Below are 21,846 nucleotides of genomic sequence, written 5' to 3'. Positions count from 1 at the left end.
TGTAGTGGTGGTGTAGTGGTAGTGTAGTGTAGTGTAGTGGTAGTGTAGTGGTAGTGTAGTGGTGGTGTAGTGGTAGTGTAGTGGTAGTGTTATAAATGTTGTATTGTAGATATGTAGTGGTGGTGTAGTGGTAGTGTAGTGGTGGTGTAGTGGTAGTGTAGTGGTGGTGTAGTGTAGTGGTAGTGTAGTGGTGGTGTGGTAGTAGTGGTAGTGTAGTGGTAGTTTAGTGGTGGTGTAGTGGTAGTGTAGTGGTAGTGTTATAAATGTTGTATTGTAGATATGTAGTGGTGGTGTAGTGGTAGTGGTAGTGTAGTGGTAGTGTTATAAATGTTGTATTGTAGATATGTAGTGGTGGTGTAGTGGTGTAATAATATTATACCATTTTTATTTTTGCCAAAAGAATGTTGTCCTCCAGGAAGAGTAGCTGATACTATACAATTGAGATTCTCCCCAAGTGAACCTAACTCTCTCTCCCCCTCTCTCCCCCTGCCCCCTCTCGCTTTCTCTCTCCCTCCCTCTCTCCCCCTTCCCCCTCTCTCTCTCTCTCTCCCTCCCTCTCTCCCCCTGCCCCCCCTCTCTCTCTCTCTCTCCCTCCCTCTCTCCCCCTTCCCCCTCTCGCTTTCTCTCTCTCCCTTCCTCCCCCATCCTCTCTCCCCCTGCCCCCTCTCACTTTCTCTCTCTCTCCCTCCCTCTCTCTCCCCCTGCCCCCCTCTCGCTTTCTCTCACCCTCCCTCTCTCTCCCCCTGCCCCCCTCTCGCTTTCTCTCTCCCTCCCTCTCCCTCCCCCTGCCCCCTCTCGCTTTCTCTCTCCCCCCCTCTCGCTTTCTCTCTCTCCCTCCCTCTCTCTCCCCCTGCCCCCTCTCGCTTTCTCTCTCTCCCTCGCTATCCCCCTGCCCCCCTCTCTTTCTCTCTCTCCCTCTCCCATCCTCTCTCTCCCTCTCCCATCCTCTCTCTCCCTCTCCCATCCTCTCTCTCCCTCCCCCATCCTCTCTCTCCCTCTCTCTCCCACTCTCCCTCCCTCTCTCCCTCTCTCCCTCCTCCAGACGGTCATTCATTCTTGAAGAGACACCAGGCAGCGTTGGTCCAGCGTCTGAAGAGTGTTGAGTCTGTCCTGGAGCACCTCCGAGAGCAGAACGTCATCAGTATGTCTGCTTATATACTACTAATATACTACTACATGTTATATACTACTAATATACTACATGTTATATACTACTAGCTACTACCAATATACTACTACATGTTATATATTACTAATATACTACATGTTATATACTACTAGCTACTACTAATATACTACTACATGTTATATACTACTACATGTTATATACTACTAGCTACTACTAATATACTACTACATGTTATATACTACTACTAATATACTACTACATGTTATATACTACTACTAATATACTACTACATGTTATATACTACTACATGTTATATACTACTACTAATATACTACTACATGTTATATACTACATGTTATATACCACATAGCTACTACTACTACATGTTATATAATACTAGCTGCTACTACTAATATACTACTACATGTTATATACTACAGGTTATATACTACTAACTACTACTAATATACTACTACATGTTATATAATACTAATATACTACATGTTATGTACTACTACATGTTATATACTACTAGCTACTACTAATATACTACTACATGTTATATAATACTACTAATATACCACTACATGTTATACACTACTAGCTACTAATACTATACCAGCGGCATCCTGCACTTAAGGGCAGTAAATTATATACTACTAGTTACTACATTAAAGTACTATATTTGTGAAGAGTCGATCCTGGACCACCTCAGAAAGCAGAACATCATCAGTATGTTTATCTACAGTACTACTAATATACTACCACAGTACATTTAAATACTACTATCTTCTACTATAGTAAAATATTTATGTTCTGAAGAGTGACCTCTGACCCCTGTCTCTTCAGGTGGAGAGGAATACAGTAGTCTCCAGGGCCAGTCCTCTCAGCAGCAGCTGACCTTTAACCCCCTGACCTTCTAGGTGGAGAGGAATACAGTAGTCTCCAGGGCCAGTCCTCTCAGCAGCAGCTGACCTTTAACCCCCTGACCTTCTAGGTGGAGAGGAATACAGTAGTCTCCAGGGCCAGTCCTCCCAGCAGCAGACAGCCAGGCTGATAGACTTGGTGCTGACTAAAGGGAACGCAGCAGCTGAGGTCTTCAGGAACTGGATCCAGAAGAACGATGTCTACCTGCTCAGAGACCTCATGGGTAAACCTTCCTTCTGACCTTTAACCCCTAACCTGCTCAGAGACCTCATGGGTAAACCTTCCTTCTGACCTTTAACCCCTAACCTGCTCAGAGACCTCATGGGTAAAACATCACCTCTAACCTCTAACCTGCTCAGAGACCTCATGGGTAAACCATCACCCCTCACTCCTTAGTTCCCTAACTCCTAGCCCCCTAACCCCTCACTCCTTAGTTCCCTAACTCCTAGCCCCCTAACCCCTCACTCCTTAGTTCCCTAACTCCTAGCCCCCTAACCCCTCACTCCCTAGTTCCCTAACTCCTAGCCCCTAACCCCTCACTCCTTAGTTCCCTAACTCCTAGTTCCCTAACCCCTCACTCCTTAGTTCCCTAACCCCTCACTCCCTAGTTACCTAACTCCTAGCCCCTAACCCCTCACTCCTTAGTTCCCTAACTCCTAGCCCCCTAACCCCTCACTCCCTAGTTACCTAACTCCTAGCCCCTAACCCCTCACTCCTTAGTTCCCTAACTCCTAGCCCCCTAACCCCTCACTCCTTAGTTCCCTAACCCCTCACTCCTTAGTTCCCTAACCCCTCACTCCCTAGTTCCCTAACTCCTAGCCCCCTAACCCCTCACTCCTTAGTTCCCTAACTCCTAGCCCCCTAACCCCTCACTCCCTAGTTCCCTAACTCCTAGCCCCCTGGCATCTCACTCCCTAGTTCCCTAACTCCTAGCCCCCCTGACCTCTCACTCCCTAGTTCCCTACTCCTAGCCCCCTGGCCTCTCACTCCTTAGTTCCCTAACTCCTAGCCCCCTAACCCCTCACTCCCTAGTTCCCTAACTCCTAGCCCCCTAACCTCTCACTCCCTAGTTCCCTAACTCCTAGCCCCCTAACCCCTCACTCCCTAGTTCCCTAACTCCTAGCCCCTAACCCCTCACTCCCTAGTTCCCTAACTCCTAGCCCCCTAACCCCTCACTCCCTAGTTCCCTAACTCCTAGCCCCCTAACCTCTCACTCCCTAGTTCCCTAACCCCTCACTCCTTAGTTCCCTAACTCCTAGCCCCATAACCTCTCACTCCCTAGTTCCCTAACTCCTAGCCCCCTAACCCCTCACTCCCTAGTTCCCTAACTCCTAGCCCCCTTGGCCTCTCATTCCTTAGTTCCCTAACTCCTTAGCCCCCTAACCCCTCACTCCCTAGCCCCCTAACCCCTCACTCCCTAGTTCCCTAACTCCCTAAACAGTAGTCCAGTCCTCCAGGTTTGGCATGGGTGGAGAGAAGTTCTGACCATGTCACTGTGAGAATGATTGGTGGGTAGGGCTGGGGTCAGGGGTTAGAGTTCAGGAACACAACTGATCTAAGTAGCCAATCAACTCTGTGATAAAGCCCTACTCCGTGACATCATCTGACCGACATCCTGTCTAGCCTAGTTAGTACCAGTTCAGTCCAACTCAGTTTCATTTCATTTCAGACTTCTGTTTAATTCTTGTTCTCGATGCACCTTTCAGCCCAGGCAAATGAAGCCGCATCACCGAGTCAAGATCTCTCAGGTACACACACTTTCACATACACACACTGGGCTGCTTTCAGCTGTGGCTGAGACCGGCGGCCTTGGAACTGGGATGGGTGGGGTCAGTCTCCTCATCCAATGGGAAGGGGGGAGAGAATGCCTGCTTTATGTCTCTCCATACTTACTTATCTATTCTTCCATCTCCCTCCCTCCCTCCCTCCTCTCCCTCCCTCCCTCTCTCCCTCCCTCCCTCTCTCTCTCCCTCCCTCCCTCCCTCCCCTCCCTCCCTCCCTTCCTCCCTCCCTTCCTCCCTCCCTCCCTCCCTCCCTCCCTCCCTTCCCTCCCTCCCTTCCCTCCCTCCCTTCCTCCCTCCCTCCTCCTCCTCCTCTCCAGACCTGCCGATGGAAGAGCAGCTACGGCGATTGCAGGAGGAGCGGACCTGTAAGGTGTGTATGGACAAGGAGGTGAACATTGTCTTCATCCCGTGTGGTCACCTGGTGGTCTGTAAGGACTGTGCTCCCTCTCTGAGGAAATGTCCCATCTGCAGAGGACTGGTCAAAGGCACCGTCCGAACCTTCCTCTCCTAGGAGACCTCCAGGAAACAGGGCCCCTTCTAACACTGTCAAACTTCTACTCCTGGAGAACAGCTACCAACAGTCTGTTCCAAGCGTGTCCATCTCTATTCCTGGACGGCTGTGTTTGCTCCTATTTCTTACCTCCTTTCATTTAGTGTCCAATGAATTCATAGAGAATCAGGTGAGGGGAGTTCCTAACTAATCAATAAAGACCTAGACAGTCAGGTGAGGGGAGTTCCTAACTAATCAATAAAGACCTAGACAGTCAGGTGAGGGGAGTTCCTAACTAATCAATAAAGACCTAGACAGTCAGGTGAGGGGAGGTACTAACTAATCAATAAAGACCTAGACAGTCAGGTGAGGGGAGTTCCTAGTTAATCAATAAGACCTAGACAGTCAGGTGAGGGGAGTTCCTAGTTAATCAATAAAGATCTAGACAGTCAGGTGAGGGGAGGTACTAACTAATCAATAAGACCTAGACAGGTGAGGGGACGTACTAACTAATCAATAAAGACCTAGTCAGGTGAGGGGAGTTCCTAACTAATCAATAAAGATCTAGACAGTCAGGTGAGGGGAGTTCCTAGTTAATCAATAAAGATCTAGACAGTCAGGTGAGGGGAGGTACTAACTAATCAATAAGACCTAGACAGTCAGGTGAGGGGAGTTCCTAACTAATCAATAAGACCTAGACAGGTGAGGGGAGTTCCTAGCTAATCAATAAGACCTAGACAGTCAGGTGAGGGGAGGTACTAACTAATCAATAAGACCTAGACAGTCAGGTGAGGGGAGTTCCTAGCTAATCAATAAGACCTAGACAGTCAGGTGAGGGGAGTTCCTAGTTAATCAATAAGACCTAGACAGGTGAGGGGACGTACTAACTAATCAATAAAGATCTAGACAGGTGAGGGGAGGTACTAACTAATCAATAAAGATCTAGACGGTCAGGTGAGGGGAGGTACTAACTAATCAATAAGACCTAGACAGTCAGGTGAGGGGAGTTCCTAGTTAATCAATAAGACCTAGACAGGTGAGGGGAGTTCCTAGTTAATCAATAAGACCTAGACAGTCAGGTGAGGGGAGTTCCTAACTAATCAATAAGACCTAGACAGTCAGGTGAGGGGAGTTCCTAGTTAATCAATAAGACCTAGACAGGTGAGGGGAGTTCCTAGTTAATCAATAAGACCTAGACAGGTGAGGGGACGTACTAACTAATCAATAAGACCTAGACAGTCAGGTGAGGGGAGTTCCTTGCTAATCAATAAGACCTAGACAGGTGATGGGAGGTACTAACTAATCAGTGACCTTTTATTGATCAATCAAGTACAAGAGAGTAGTGAAAACCCGCAGACACTCGACCCTCGAGGACTGGAGTTTGACATTAGGACTGGAGTTTGCCATTAGGACTGGAGTTTGCCATTAGGACTGGAGTTTGCCATTAGGACTGGAGTTTGCCATTAGGACTGGAGTTTGCCATTGGGCCTGGAGTTTGACATTAGGACTGGAGTTTGACATTAGGACTGGAGTTTGACATTAGGACTGGAGTTTGACATTAGGACTGGAGTTAGGACTGGAGTTTGACATTAGGACTGGAGTTTGCCATTAGGACTGGAGTTTGCCATTAGGACTGGAGTTTGCCATTAGGACTGGAGTTTGACATTAGGACTGGAGTTTGACATTAGGACTGGAGTTTGACATTAGGACTGGAGTTTTGACATTAGGACTGGAGTTTGACATTAGGACTGGAGTTTGACATTAGGACTGGAGTTTGCCATTAGGACTGGAGTTTGACATTAGGACTGGAGTTTGACATTAGGACTGGAGTTTGCCACTATCCCATCAGCATCGTCTCTAATCATATCGGAATGTAGCCTGTTAAAGTACCTGCTTAACCCTGAACTAATATGTTCCTGTATAGATATACACATTACAGAACTCTGTTGGAATGCATGGGGTTATATAACAGCCTAACTATAATTGTCCATCTATGTAATCAGTCCATTGATAGAGCATACAACTATAACCTGTAGTTAAAACTGGACAGATGATGTGTAGTAACCAGTAAAGGCCTTTGCATCCCGAATAGCACCCTATTCCCTATTTAGGGCACATAGGGAACTGGTGAAATTAGTAGTGCACTATAGAGCAAATAAGATGACATTTGGAACGTAGGGGCGTATGTAACAGGCAGTCAAGGCCGTCGCATGTAAAGGCCAAGATGATTATTCTGATGTTAAATTTGTAATGTTTTTCTTCTGGAAAGACATGATGTTGAAAAATCTTTTAAGTGAGATGTATCATTCATTCCAAATAAGAATTTGTTCTTAACTGACTTGTTAAGTTAAATAAAAGTTACATTTTAAAAATAAATACAACCTGGTACCCTCTACACCCACTGTTATATCTACCCAACAACACACCTGGTACCCTCTACACCCACTGTTATATCTACCCAACAACACACCTGGTTCCCTCTACACCCACTGTTATATCTACCCAACAACACACCTGGTACCCTCTACACCCACTGTTATATCTACCCAACAACACACCTGGTACCCTCTACACCCACTGTTATATCTACCCAACAACACACCTGGTTCCCTCTACACCCACTGTTATATCTACCCAACAACACACCTGGTACCCTCTACACCCACTGTTATATCTACCCAACAACACACCTGGTTCCCTCTACACCCACTGTTATATCTACCCAACAACACACCTGGTACCCTCTACACCCACTGTTATATCTACCCAACAACACACCTGGTACCCTCTACACCCACTGTTATATCTACCCAACAACACACCTGGTACCCTCTACACCCACTGTTATATCTACCCAACAACACACCTGGTACCCTCTACACCCACTGTCCCATCTACCCAACAACACACCTGGTACCCTCTACACCCACTGTTATATCTACCCAACAACACACCTGGTACCCTCTACACCCACTGTTATATCTACCCAACAACACACCTGGTACCCTCTACACCCACTGTTATATCTACCCAACAACACACCTGGTACCCTCTACACCCACTGTTATATCTACCCAACAACACACCTGGTACCCTCTACACCCACTGTTATATCTACCCAACAACACACCTGGTACCCTCTACACCCACTGTTATATCTACCCAACAACACACCTGGTACCCTCTACACCCACTGTTATATCTACCCAACAACACACCTGGTACCCTCTACACCCACTGTTATATCTACCCAACAACACACCTGGTACCCTCTACACCCACTGTTATATCTACCCAACAACACACCTGGTACCCTCTACACCCACTGTTATATCTACCCAACAACACACCTGGTACCCTCTACACCCACTGTTATATCTACCCAACAACACACCTGGTACCCTCTACACCCACTGTTATATCTACCCAACAACACACCTGGTACCCTCTACACCCACTGTTATATCTACCCAACAACACACCTGGTACCCTCTACACCCACTGTTATATCTACCCAACAACACACCTGGTACCCTCTACACCCACTGTTATATCTACCCAACAACACACCTGGTACCCTCTACACCCACTGTTATATCTACCCAACAACACACCTGGTACCCTCTACACCCACTGTCCCATCTACCCAACAACACACCTGGTACCCTCTACACCCACTGTTATATCTACCCAACAACACACCTGGTACCCTCTACACCCACTGTTATATCTACCCAACAACACACCTGGTACCCTCTACACCCACTGTTATATCTACCCAACAACACACCTGGTACCCTCTACACCCACTGTTATATCTACCCAACAACACACCTGGTACCCTCTACACCCACTGTTATATCTACCCAACAACACACCTGGTACCCTCTACACCCACTGTTATATCTACCCAACAACACACCTGGTACCCTCTACACCCACTGTTATATCTACCCAACAACACACCTGGTACCCTCTACACCCACTGTTATATCTACCCAACAACACACCTGGTACCCTCTACACCCACTGTTATATCTACCCAACAACACACCTGGTACCCTCTACACCCACTGTTATATCTACCCAACAACACACCTGGTACCCTCTACACCCACTGTTATATCTACCCAACAACACACCTGGTACCCTCTACACCCACTGTTATATCTACCCAACAACACACCTGGTACCCTCTACACCCACTGTTATATCTACCCAACAACACACCTGGTACCCTCTACACCCACTGTTATATCTACCCAACAACACACCTGGTACCCTCTACACCCACTGTTATATCTACCCAACAACACACCTGGTACCCTCTACACCCACTGTTATATCTACCCAACAACACACCTGGTACCCTCTACACCCACTGTTATATCTACCCAACAACACATAGTGTGCTGTAGTCCACTGATCTACAGTTCCTATGTAGCAGTATGTAATTCCAAATATTTTTTGCCTCGTCTGAGAAATGGTGACCTCTAACCACAAGTACCATGATGCAGTTCGCCAGTGTCGCGATATTTGAGTGCCGTTTTCTCGCCCCTGGATGACAGCAGTGGAAACCCCGGTAACTCTTCCTTTCTCAACATGGCACCGAAGGCGAAGAAGGAAGGTTCGTCAATCTCTTCATTGTTTTCCCCCGTAAAGTCAGATAAAATGCACAACCACGTATGTTGTATGTACATGTTTACCAAGATTAACATATAGCTATATTATACCGATGAAAATATTTTGTCTGGGGTCAGTAGATGTGGGACGGTGCAGCCGGCTGGCAGCGACACCAGGTCCACGTTGGCCTGTTATGTATCCTGTCTAATTCCTCCTGGATTAACACTGGACTACTCTGTCTCTGTGTGGTCTAATAATCACTGTTTCTAAGGTCCTCTTACATTGGGGCACATGCTGGTTTTGTCAGGTTATTGCCCTTGTAGTGCTGTGTGGCAGATGCATGCTAACTTCTAGCTAGGCTAACGTTAGCCAGCTACTTAGCCAATATTGTTGAATGGCCCTACATACAAACGGTTCGTTATTGTACAAGTACATTATCTACTATCAAAATGCCCATTAGTGTAGTTATAACTAGCTATGTGTAGTTATAACTAGCTATGTGTAGTTATAACTAGCTATGTGTAGTTATAACTAGCTATGTGTAGTTATAACTAGCTATGTGCGGTCAGAACTAGCTATGTGCAGTCATAACTAGCTATGTGTAGTTATAACTAGCTATGTGTAGTTATAACTAGCTATGTGCGGTCATAACTAGCTAGTTAACGTGCTTCAGCTGCTATAGCTGATGTCATTTCCCAGTCTGGTGGTACTCATGTTGGTTCTGGACTCGCAGGCTGAAATATCAAAATGAACTCTGAACAAACTATATTTATTTTGGGACGGGTCGAAACGCATGAAACATTCATGTCATTTTAGCTAACAAGCTTGCTGTTGCTAGCTGCTTTGTCCTGGGATATAAACACTGGGTTTAGTTTACCTTAATAAATGCACAAGGTCCTCTACCTCGACAATGAATCCATACAAAGTGAAATGTAACTGTCATAGGGTTTACAGTGATTTCAGAATAGAGGCTTTAGAGAGCTGGCTTTAAGCAATCAGGGGAGAAGGGCCTTGCTTCAGGAGGTGACCAAGAACCCGATGGTCACTGACAGAGCTCCAGAGTTCCTCTGTAGAGATGGGAGAACCTTCCTGAAGGAAAAACATCTCTGCAGCGCTCAACCAATCAGGCCTTTATGGTAGAGTGGCCAGACGGAAGCCACTCCTCAGTAAAAGGCACATGACAGCCCTCTTGGAGTTTGCGAAAAGGCACCTAAAGACTCTCAGACCATGAGAAACAAGATTCTCTGGTCTGATGAAACCAAGATTGAACTCTTGGGCCTGAATGCCAAGCGTCACGTCTGGAGGAAACCTGGCAGCATCCCTACGGTGAAGCATGGTGGTGGCAGAATCATGCTGTGGGGATGTTTTTCACCGGCAGGGACTGGGAGACTAGTCAGGATAGAGGCAAAGATGAACGGAGCAAAGTACTGAGAGATCCTTATGAAAACCTGCTCCAGAGCACTCAATACATCAGACTGGGGCGAAGGTTCACTTCCCAACAGGACAACGACCCTAAACACACAGCCAAGACAACCCAGGAGGGGCTTCGGGATAAGACTCCGAATGTCCTTGAGTGGCCCAGCCAGAGCCCGGACTTGGGATTTCAGGTGCAACATTAATACAGACTGTTTTGAGAAACGGCAACCTGTTCTACCGATAAGCGTAGCCTGAAGGTGTTTTTGGGAGATCTGGCCCAGAACTCGAACACTCAGTTACGTTTTTAGATGTCCCTATAGACCATGGTCCATGATGGGGCGACTACTTCGTTCTTCTGCTCAGACAAATCAACGTGAATTCCTACTCAAATCCCCCATTTCCTCTTACATTTCTTTGCAACCGGATTTGGTGTTTAAATGCCTGGATGATAGCAATCTGTTTTAACATCCACCCTCTAACCAGTTAATGTTCCCTGCCCTCTGTAGCTGTCCCTGCCTAAACCCAGTCTTAACGTCTTCTCTCCCTCTGTAGCTGTCCCTGCCTAAACCCAGTCTTAACGTCTTCTCTCCCTCTGTAGCTGTCCCAGTCTAAACCCAGTCTTAACGTCTTCTCTCTCTCTGTAGCTGTCCCAGTCTAAACCCAGTCTTAACGTCTTCTCTCCCTCTGTAGCTGTCCCTGCCTAAACCCAGTCTTAACGTCTTCTCTCCCTCTGTAGCTGTCCCTGCCTAAACCCAGTCTTAACGTCTTCTCTCCCTCTGTAGCTGTCCCTGCCTAAACCCAGTCTTAACGTCTTCTCTCCCTCTGTAGCTGTCCCAGTCTAAACCCAGTCTTAACGTCTTCTCTCCCTCTGTAGCTGTCCCAGTCTTAACGTCTTCTCTCCCTCTGTAGCTGTCCCAGTCTTAACGTCTTCTCTCCCTCTGTAGCTGTCCCTGCCTAAACCCAGTCTTAACGTCTTCTCTCCCTCTGTAGCTGTCCCTGCCTAAACCCAGTCTTAACGTCTTCTCTCCCTCTGTAGCTGTCCCAGTCTAAACCCAGTCTTAACGTCTTCTCTCCCTCTGTAGCTGTCCCAGTCTAAACCCAGTCTTAACGTCTTCTCTCCCTCTGTAGCTGTCCCAGTCTTAACGTCTTCTCTCCCTCTGTAGCTGTCCCAGTCTTAACGTCTTCTCTCCCTCTGTAGCTGTCCCAGTCTTAACGTCTTCTCTCTCCTCTGTAGCTGTCCCAGTCTTAACGTCTTCTCTCCCTCTGTAGCTGTCCCAGTCTTAACGTCTTCTCTCCCTCTGTAGCTGTCCCAGTCTTAACGTCTTCTCTCCCTCTGTAGCTGTCCCAGTCTTAACGTCTTCTCTCCCTCTGTAGCTGTCCCTGCCAAGACCGAGGCCAAGGTGAAAGCCCTAAAGGCCAAGAAGGCTGTTCTGAAGGGAGTCCACAGCCAGAGGAAGAAGAAGATAAGAACCTCTCCGACCTTCCGCCGCCCCAAAACGCTGCGCCTCCGCAGACAACCCAAGTACCCCCGGAAGAGCGCCCCTCGCAGGAATAAGTACGTTATTACGCTTATTAACCCCTGATGGCTCAGTCCAGGTCAGTTTGTCTGATGAGGGGGGGGGGGATTCCCTCCTTATTAACCCCTGATGGCTCATCCTTCTCCTCCCCTCTCCCCGTCTTCCTTCTCCTCTCCCTCCCCCCGTCCTTCTCCTCCCCTCTCCCTCCCCTGTCCTTCTCCTCCCCTCTCCCTCCCCCCGTCCTTCTCCTCCCCTGTCCCTCCCCCTGTCCTTCTCCTCCCCTCTCCCTCCCCCTGTCCTTCTCCTCCCCTCTCCCTCCCCCTGTCCTTCTCCTCCCCTCTCCCTCCCCCCGTCCTTCTCCTCCCCTCTCCCTCCCCCCGTCCTTCTCCTCCCCTCTCCCTCCCCCTGTCCTTCTCCTCTCCTCTCCCTCCCCCCGTCCTTCTCCTCCCCTCTCCCTCCCCCTGTCCTTCTCCTCTCCCTCCCCCCGTCCTTCTCCTCCCCTCTCCCTCCCCCTGTCCTTCTCCTCCCCTCTCCCTCCCCCTGTCCTTCTCCTCTCCCTCCCCCCGTCCTTCTCCTCCCCTCTCCCTCCCCCCGTCCTTCTCCTCCCCTGTCCCTCCCCCCGTCCTTCTCCTCCCCTGTCCCTCCCCCCGTCCTTCTCCTCTCCTCTCCCTCCCCCCGTCCTTCTCCTCTCCCTCCCCCTGTCCTTCTCCTCTCCCTCCCCCGTCCTTCTCCTCTCCCTCCCCCCGTCCTTCTCCTCTCCCTCCCCCCGTCCTTCTCCTCTCCCTCCCCCCGTCCTTCTCCTCTCCCTCCCCCCGTCCTTCTCCTCTCCCTCCCCCCGTCCTTCTCCTCTCCCTCCCCCCGTCCTTCTCCTCTCCCTCCCCCCGTCCTTCTCCTCTCCCTCCCCCCGTCCTTCTCCTCTCCCTCCCCCCGTCCTTCTCCTCTCCCTCCCCCCGTCCTTCTCCTCTCCCTCCCCCCGTCCTTCTCCTCTCCCTCCCCCCGTCCTTCTCCTCTCCCTCCCCCCGTCCTTCTCCTCCCCTCTCCCTCCCCCCGTCCTTCTCCTCCCCTCTCCCTCCCCCCGTCCTTCTCCTCCCCTCTCCCAGGTTGGACCACTATGCCATCATTAAGTTCCCTCTGACGACAGAGTCTGCCATGAAGAAGATCGAGGACAACAACACCCTCGTCTTCATCGTAGACATCAAGGCCAACAAGCACCAGATCAAACACGCCGTCAAGAAGCTGTACGACATCGATGTGGCCAAGGTCAACACACTCATCAGGTACGACCCTACCCGTATACCTCTAATCCTAACTACTAGACCCATTCATCAGGTACGACCCTACCCGTATACCTCTAATCCTAACTACTAGACCCATTCATCAGGTACGACCCTACCTGTATACCTCTAATCCTAACTACTAGACCCATTCATCAGGTACGACCCTACCCGTATACCTCTAATCCTAACTACTAGACCCATTCATCAGGTACGACCCTACCCGTATACCTCTAATCCTAACTACTAGACCCATTCATCAGGTACGACCCTACCCGTATACCTCTAATCCTAACTACTAGACCCATTCATCAGGTACGACCCTACCCGTATACCTCTAATCCTAACTACTAGACCCATTCATCAGGTACGACCCTACCCGTATACCTCTAATCCTAACTACTAGACCCATTCATCAGGTACGACCCTACCCGTATACCTCTAATCCTAACTACTAGACCCATTCATCAGGTACGACCCTACCCGTATACCTCTAATCCTAACTACTAGACCCATTCATCAGGTACGACCCTACCCGTATACCTCTAATCCTAACTACTAGACCCATTCATCAGGTACGACCCTACCCGTATACCTCTAATCCTAACTACTAGACCCATTCATCAGGTACGACCCTACCCGTATACCTCTAATCCTAACTACTAGACCCATTCATCAGGTACGACCCTACCCGTATACCTCTAATCCTAACTACTAGACCCATTCATCAGGTACGACCCTACCCGTATACCTCTAATCCTAACTACTAGACCCATTCATCAGGTACGACCCTACCCGTATACCTCTAATCCTAACTACTAGACCCATTCATCAGGTACGACCCTACCCGTATACCTCTAATCCTAACTACTAGACCCATTCATCAGGTACGACCCTACCCGTATACCTCTAATCCTAACTACTAGACCCATTCATCAGGTACGACCCTACCCGTATACCTCTAATCCTAACTACTAGACCCATTCATCAGGTACGACCCTACCCGTATACCTCTAATCCTAACTACTAGACCCATTCATCAGGTACGACCCTACCCGTATACCTCTAATCCTAACTACTAGACCCATTCATCAGGTACGACCCTACCCCTATACCTCTAATCCTAACTACTAGACCCATTCATCAGGTACGACCCTACCCGTATACCTCTAATCCTAACTACTAGACCCATTCATCAGGTACGACCCTACCCGTATACCTCTAATCCTAACTACTAGACCCATTCATCAGGTACGACCCTACCCGTATACCTCTAATCCTAACTACTAGACCCATTCATCAGGTACGACCCTACCCGTGTACCTCTAATCCTAACTACTAGACCCATTCATCAGGTACGACCCTACCCCTATACCTCTAATCCTAACTACTAGACCCATTCATCAGGTACGACCCTACCCGTATACCTCTAATCCTAACTACTAGACCCATTCATCAGGTACGACCCTCCCCGTATACCTCTAATCCTAACTACTAGACCCATTCATCAGGTACGACCCTCCCCGTATACCTCTAATCCTAACTACTAGACCCATTCATCAGGTACGACCCTACCCGTATACCTCTAATCCTAACTACTAGACCCATTCATCAGGTACGACCCTCCCCGTATACCTCTAATCCTAACTACTAGACCCATTCATCAGGTACGACCCTACCCGTATACCTCTAATCCTAACTACTAGACCCATTCATCAGGTACGACCCTACCCGTATACCTCTAATCCTAACTACTAGACCCATTCATCAGGTACGACCCTACCCGTATACCTCTAATCCTAACTACTAGACCCATTCATCAGGTACGACCCTACCCGTATACCTCTAATCCTAACTACTAGACCCATTCATCAGGTACGACCCTACCCGTATACCTCTAATCCTAACTACTAGACCCATTCATCAGGTACGACCCTACCCGTATACCTCTAATCCTAACTACTAGACCCATTCATCAGGTACGACCCTACCCGTATACCTCTAATCCTAACTACTAGACCCATTCATCAGGTACGACCCTACCCGTATACCTCTAATCCTAACTACTAGACCCATTCATCAGGTACGACCCTACCCGTATACCTCTAATCCTAACTACTAGACCCATTCATCAGGTACGACCCTACCCGTATACCTCTAATCCTAACTACTAGACCCATTCATCAGGTACGACCCTACCCGTATACCTCTAATCCTAACTACTAGACCCATTCATCAGGTACGACCCTACCCGTATACCTCTAATCCTAACTACTAGGACCCATTCATCAGGTACGACCCTACCCGTATACCTCTAATCCTAACTACTAGACCCATTCATCAGGTACGACCCTACCCGTATACCTCTAATCCTAACTACTAGACCCATTCATCAGGTACGACCCTACCCGTATACCTCTAATCCTAACTACTAGACCCATTCATCAGGTACGACCCTACCCGACCTCATCATACGACCCTCCCGTATACCTCTAATCCTAACTACTAGACCCATTCATCAGGTACGACCCTACCCGTATACCTCTAATCCTAACTACTAGACCCCATTCATCAGGTACGACCCTACCCGTATACCTCTAATCCTAACTACTAGACCCATTCATCAGGTACGACCCTACCCGTATACCTCTAATCCTAACTACTAGACCCATTCATCAGGTACGACCCTCCCCGTATACCTCTAATCCTAACTACTAGACCCATTCATCAGGTACGACCCTACCCGTATACCTCTAATCCTAACTACTAGACCCATTCATCAGGTACGACCCTACCCGTATACCTCTAATCCTAACTACTAGACCCATTCATCAGGTACGACCCTACCCGTATACCTCTAATCCTAACTACTAGACCCATTCATCAGGTACGACCCTACCCGTATACCTCTAATCCTAACTACTAGACCCATTCATCAGGTACGACCCTACCCGTATACCTCTAATCCTAACTACTAGACCCATTCATCAGGTACGACCCTACCCGTATACCTCTAATCCTAACTACTAGACCCATTCATCAGGTACGACCCTACCCGTATACCTCTAATCCTAACTACTAGACCCATTCATCAGTCCATTACTAGCCTTACCAGATCAAACACGCCGTCAAGAAGCTGTACGACATCGATGTGGCCAAGGTCAACACACTCATCCGGTAAATAACTATTTAATAAACCATAATTTCCGGACTATTAAGCGCACCTGAATATAAGCCGCACCCACTGAATTTAAAAAAATAAATTATTTTGAACATAAATAAGCCGCACACGTCTATAAGCCGCAGGTGCCTACCGGTACATTGAAACAAATGAACTTTACACAGGCTTTAACGAAACACGGCTTGTAACAAAAAATGTGAAAGCGGGAAAAATCCATATATTAGCCGCGTCATTGTTTAAGCCGCGAGGTTCAAAGCCTGGGAAACAAGTTGCGGCTTATAGTCTGGAATTTACGGTTTCCTGACATTACTGGACTAACCCTGACATTACTGGACTAACCCTGACGTTACTGGACTAACCCTGGACTAACCCTGACATTACTGGACTAACCCTGACGTTACTGGACTAACCCTGACGTTACTGGACTAACCCTGACGTTACTGGACTAACCCTGACGTTACTGGACTAACCCTGACGTTACTGGACTAACCCTGACGTTACTGGACTAACCCTGACGTTACTGGACTAACCCTGGACTAACCCTGACGTTACTGGACTAACCCTGACGTTACTGGACTAACCCTGACGTTACTGGACTAACCCTGACGTTACTGGACTAACCCTGGACTAACCCTGACATTACTGGACTAACCCTGACATTACTGGACTAACCCTGACTTTACTGGACTAACCCTGGACTAACCCTGACGTTACTGGACTAACCCTGACGTTACTGGACTAACCCTGACGTTACTGGACTAACCCTGACGTTACTGGACTAACCCTGACTAACGTTACCGGACTAACCCTGACTAACGTTACCGGACTAACCCTGACGTTACTGGACTAACCCTGGACTAACCCTGACATTACTGGACTAACCCTGATGTTACTGGACTAACCCTGACGTTACTGGACTAACCCTGACGTTACCGGACTAACCCTGACTAACGTTACCGGACTAACCCTGACTAACGTTACCGGACTAACCCTGACGTTACTAACCTGAATGTAGTCCAGGCATCACTACCGCTAAACTGACTTCTCCCATTAGACTCCATACTGTACTGTGCTGCCTGCTTGTGTGACCTGGTCACCCCGTTACCTTCGTAGCTGTAGTGGAGGCGGTTCCCCTCCACGTTGAACCGTAGAGTTGGAGACCATCTGACAGGATAGAGGTGGCGCTGGTTTAGGGGTTGACTTGATGGGCTCTTCGTCGACCGAGATTTCTTTAGTAGGGTAGTCGCAAATTGATCATTCCCCCCCCCCCCCCCCCCATGGTGCACAAGACAGCGGTCTGATTTGCTCCTTTTGGATGCGGCTTATGGAAATTTTAAGAAATGAACATTCAATTCTCTGACAGCAGCTCTGGTGGTTATTCCTGTAGCCAGCATGCCAATTGAACTCACCTCAACTTGACATCAGTGGCATTGTGTGATGTAAGAAAACTGCACATTTTACAGTGGCCTTTTATTGCCCCCAGCACAAGGTACACCTGTGTAATGATCATGCTGTTTAATCAGCTTGTTGAAATGCCACACCTGTCAGGTGGATGGATTATCTTGGTAAAGGAGAAATGCTCACTAACAGGGATGTAAAGACATTTGTGCACAAAATGTGAAAGATATAAACTTGGAACATTTCTGGGATCTTTTATTTCACTTCATGAAACATGGGACCAACACTTTACATGCTGCAGTTATATTTTTGGTCAGTGTGTGTCTGGTGTGTGTGTGTGTATATATATATAGGCTACTGTATCAATCATGTCATCACACTGCATACGAGTCATTCATGCTTTGAAATGCAATCAAGCAGTTCAGTTTAAATAACAAAGGGAGCTTTAAATAATTATCCTAAACTATAAATCAACAGCAATTCACGAATGCATGCAACTGTTTTTAGTCTTTGCTGTAATATAGGCTTTATTTAATTTTGTCGTTAGAACAGACTTATTGTTTTAGTAACACGTGCTCCTATACCCTCCTTTGTCTGGATCTCCATCACGCGTCTTCCACAGATCTTTCCCTCCTGAACAACCAGTAAACATTCCCCCCTCATTCCGAGTTTTCACATCCTCCGCATCATTTTCATTTTACCGTGTTTAGAGTTTAGAACCAATTTATTGATGTGATTGTGATTGGCTAGACGTCAGGCCCTATCGGTCGCGTACATGTTTAACGTAAAGAGAGGAAGGGTTGAGGCAAAATAATGTTTTTCCTGAACAAATGAGGGATTTCGTTAACAGAACTTTTCAGAAACAAGAAAGTAAATAGCTATAATTATTTTGCACCCTCAACCCCAAGCAGCACCATAAACACTTCCTGTGGTGGCTGTTCGCTGCAGCTCGGAGGAGAGATGTGCCGGTCACACACTCGCTGTAATGTTTTAACACCGTGTGGCCATAGGACTCCTGACTCCATGGGTGTCTGATTTAATCAAACTGAGAGCTTAAAGCATCAGACAAGCTCAGTGCGCATATAGCTGCGTTTATCCAAACACGGGGTGTCTATATATATGAAAAAATACATCTTAAAATTGATTGGTCTAAATATATTTTTGTTTGTTTCGGGGACAGCCCTAAGCTGGTTGAAGATAGTCAGTGAAGAGTTATTGATGATGGCACTGTGCTCAGCACGACCCCCCCCCCCACCATCGCTGGGTGTTGGTCCAGTCCCAGTGTAGATGTCCTCAAAGGAACCACTTCTACAGCTGGGAAATGGAGTTCTTTATCCCACTGAGATCTGCATACATAATAACAATCCCCTCTGTCCTCCAGGCCTGATGGGGAGAAGAAGGCATATGTCCGTTTGGCTCCAGATTACGACGCGCTGGATGTTGCCAATAAGGTGAGACTGGCGGTAAAGTCTCCTCCTGCGGAATGACCAAAATGTCACCCTGTTTCCTATGTTGGTGTTTCCCCAACTTTCCCACCCCTCCAGTCCCCCCCCTCCAGTCCCCCCCCTCCAGTCCCCCCCTCCAGTCCCCCCCCCTCCAGTCCCCCCTCCAGTCCCCCCCAACAGCCCCCCCCCTCCAGTCCCCCCCAACAGCCCCCCCCTCCAGTCCCCCCCAACAGCCCCCCCCTCCAGCCCCCCCCTCCCCCCCAACAGCCCCCCCCTCCAGTCCCCCCCAACAGCCCCCCCCTCCAGTCCCCCCCAACAGCCCCCCCCTCCAGTCCCCCCCAACAGCCCCCCCCCTCCAGTCCCCCCCAACAGCCCCCCCCAACAGCCCCCCCCTCCAGTCCCCCCCAACAGCCCCCCCCAACAGCCCCCCCCTCCAGTCCCCCCCCAACAGCCCCCCCCAACAGCCCCCCCTCCAGTCCCCCCCAACAGCCCCCCTCCCTCCAGTCCCCCCCAACAGCCCCCCTCCTCCCCCAACAGCCCCCCTCCAGTCCCCCCCAACAGCCCCCCTCCAGTCCCCCCCCCAACAGCCCCCCTCCAGTCCCCCCAACAGCCCCCCTCCAGCCCCCCCCTCCAGTCCTCCCCCAACAGCCCCCTCCTCCCCCAACAGCCCCCCCCCTCCAGTCCCCCCAACAGCCCCCCTCCTTGTCCAGGGTCCAGCCAAAGACCACCTGCACTGTGACTCATTATAACAAGGCTATGTCTATAATAATACTTTATAACTGCCCTATGAATCCTGGCTAATACCTGTCTTTATAACTGCCCTATGAATCCTGGCTAATACCTGTCTTTATAACTGCCCTATGAATCCTGGCTAATACCTGTCTTTATAACTGCCCTATGAATCCTGGCTAATACCTGTCTTTATAACTGCCCTATGAATCCTGGCTAATCCCTGTCTTGTCTGTTCCAGATTGGCATCATTTAACCGGCTGCTGGGGAGATGTACAGAGGAATAAATGTTTGTTAAAAACCTCGCGCTCTCTTGTCCCGTGTGTCATTGGTTGATATCTGTTCAGTCTGGTGGGATGTTGTGATGTATTTCATGTCGTAGAGAACTGTTATAAAGCAGTGTAAAAACATCCCATGACTTGCAGGTGATTGGTGCCAGAAATGGACCGAACGATGAATGGATGGGACACCTGCTCACTGAATATTCCCGTTCTGGTGTTGAAATGTTGCATAATAAACATGTGCAATCCTTCAGTCTGCAGCTATCTTTATATTATATATAAACTATCATATATATATAATTATATATAAACTATCAATACAGCAGTATGTCAACACCTCTTCAAGTTCAGCTATTTCAGCCTAAAACCGAGCACACCGCCATGCAATCTCCATAGACAAACATTGACAGAATGGCCTGTACTGAGGAGCTCAGTAACATCAAACATGGTACCCTCATAGGATGCCACCTTTCCAACAAGTCAGTTTGTCAAATTTCTTCCCTGCTAGAGCTGCCCCCCGGTCAACTGTAAGTGCTGTTATTGTGAAGTGGAAACGTCTAGGAGCAACAACGGCTCAGCCGCGAAGTGGTAGGCCACAGAGGGCGACCTAAAATTTATCTGGAAGCAACGTCAGCACGCTAACTTCGCTTGGAGCGTCATGAAATGGTTTTCCATGGCCGAGCAGCCGCACACAAGCCTAAGATCATGCGCATCCCAAGCGTCGGCTGGAGCGGTGTAAATCTCGCCGCCGTTGGAATCTGGAGCAGTGGAAACGCGGTTTCTGGAGTGATGAATCACGCTTCACCATCTGGCAGCTCGACAGAAGAATCTGGGTTTGTTGGATGCCAGGCTATCCTCCAATCAGAGAGAGCCTTCTTTGACCCCTCCCTCTACTTCCCTGAGATGGTCAGAAGTTTGCATCTAAATCCCTCTCTTCCTGCCCGTGTGTGTCCCCATCCTGCTCTCACTGCTCAATATGGCTGCCAGAGACGATGGGAGATACAGAACAAGAACTGAGAGAGAGAGACACATTCTGTATACACACACACAGATGCTCTCACACACACAGATGCTCTCGCACACACACGCACTTTGACCCTGATCAACAGAGTTGGGCCGGTGTATCTGTGACACCGAACGGCGAGGCGAAGGAATGTCCGCACTCAGAACATCAGAAAGCTGATGCATTGAAGTAGCTTTAAGGCCGTTATGGCCAGGAGACGACACTGACAACACTATAGCCTTCCCTGTGGCTCAGTTGGTAGAGCGTGGTGTTTGCAACGCCAGCGTTGTGGGTTCGATTCCCACGGGAGGCCAGTACAACAAACAAAAAAAATGCATGAAATGAAATGTATCCATTCACTACTGTAAGTCGCTCTGGATAAGAGCGTCTGCTAAAATGACTAAAATGTAAATGTGTAACTAAGCTACACAATAGATAACCCGGGTCGGCACCGGAGAATGTACATATAGAAATGCAGTGTAGAACAGAACTGTTTGTCAAATAGGAAATTGTGTGAACTCTATCCATTCTATTTCTATGTGCAAAGTTCAGAACGATAACATGTCACTGAATACAACCAGGCTTTGCAGCAGTCTGAATCCACTGGAGGCAGGGGGAAGGTGCCATCACCATGGTAATGTTGTTGAAT

General features: G+C 48.5%; 2 protein-coding genes across 8 annotated transcripts in view; both read left to right on the top strand.

Moving 5' to 3' along the window:
- The window catches only part of LOC106604062 (putative inhibitor of apoptosis), a 42,063-nt gene extending 35,338 nt beyond the window's left edge, over positions 1–6,725 (top strand). For 4 of the 7 annotated variants that reach the window (XM_082974838.1, XM_082974839.1, XM_082974840.1 and 1 more), the window contains 4 exons: positions 1,043–1,141; positions 2,127–2,279; positions 3,763–3,804; positions 4,158–6,725. In XM_082974838.1, the coding sequence (XP_082830964.1) occupies positions 1,043–1,141; positions 2,127–2,279; positions 3,763–3,804; positions 4,158–4,351 (488 nt within the window). In that variant the 3' untranslated portion in view covers positions 4,352–6,725. Of the gene's footprint in view, positions 1–1,042; positions 1,142–1,978; positions 2,280–3,762; positions 3,805–4,157 lie in introns of those variants that run through there. The other 3 variants (XR_014392236.1, XR_014392237.1, XM_082974842.1) reach the window with 3 other exon arrangements.
- Positions 6,726–8,922: 2,197 nt separating this feature from the next.
- Positions 8,923–20,446, top strand: rl23a (60S ribosomal protein L23a). Its single transcript, NM_001141301.2, has 5 exons — positions 8,923–8,957; positions 11,744–11,924; positions 12,987–13,163; positions 19,121–19,190; positions 20,155–20,446. Exons 1-5 carry the CDS (start codon positions 8,933–8,935, stop codon positions 20,167–20,169), a joined length of 468 nt encoding a protein of 155 aa, NP_001134773.1. The 5' UTR covers positions 8,923–8,932; the 3' UTR covers positions 20,170–20,446.
- Positions 20,447–21,846: the final 1,400 nt, after the last annotated feature.

The sequence above is a fragment of the Salmo salar genome, chromosome 04 (genome assembly GCF_965601325.2).
Source record: "Salmo salar chromosome 04, fSalSal1, whole genome shotgun sequence".
In the NCBI taxonomy this organism is placed as follows: Eukaryota; Metazoa; Chordata; class Actinopteri; order Salmoniformes; family Salmonidae; genus Salmo; species Salmo salar.
Note: the sequence above shows the minus strand (reverse complement) of the source record. Positions and strands in the feature narration are given on the sequence as shown.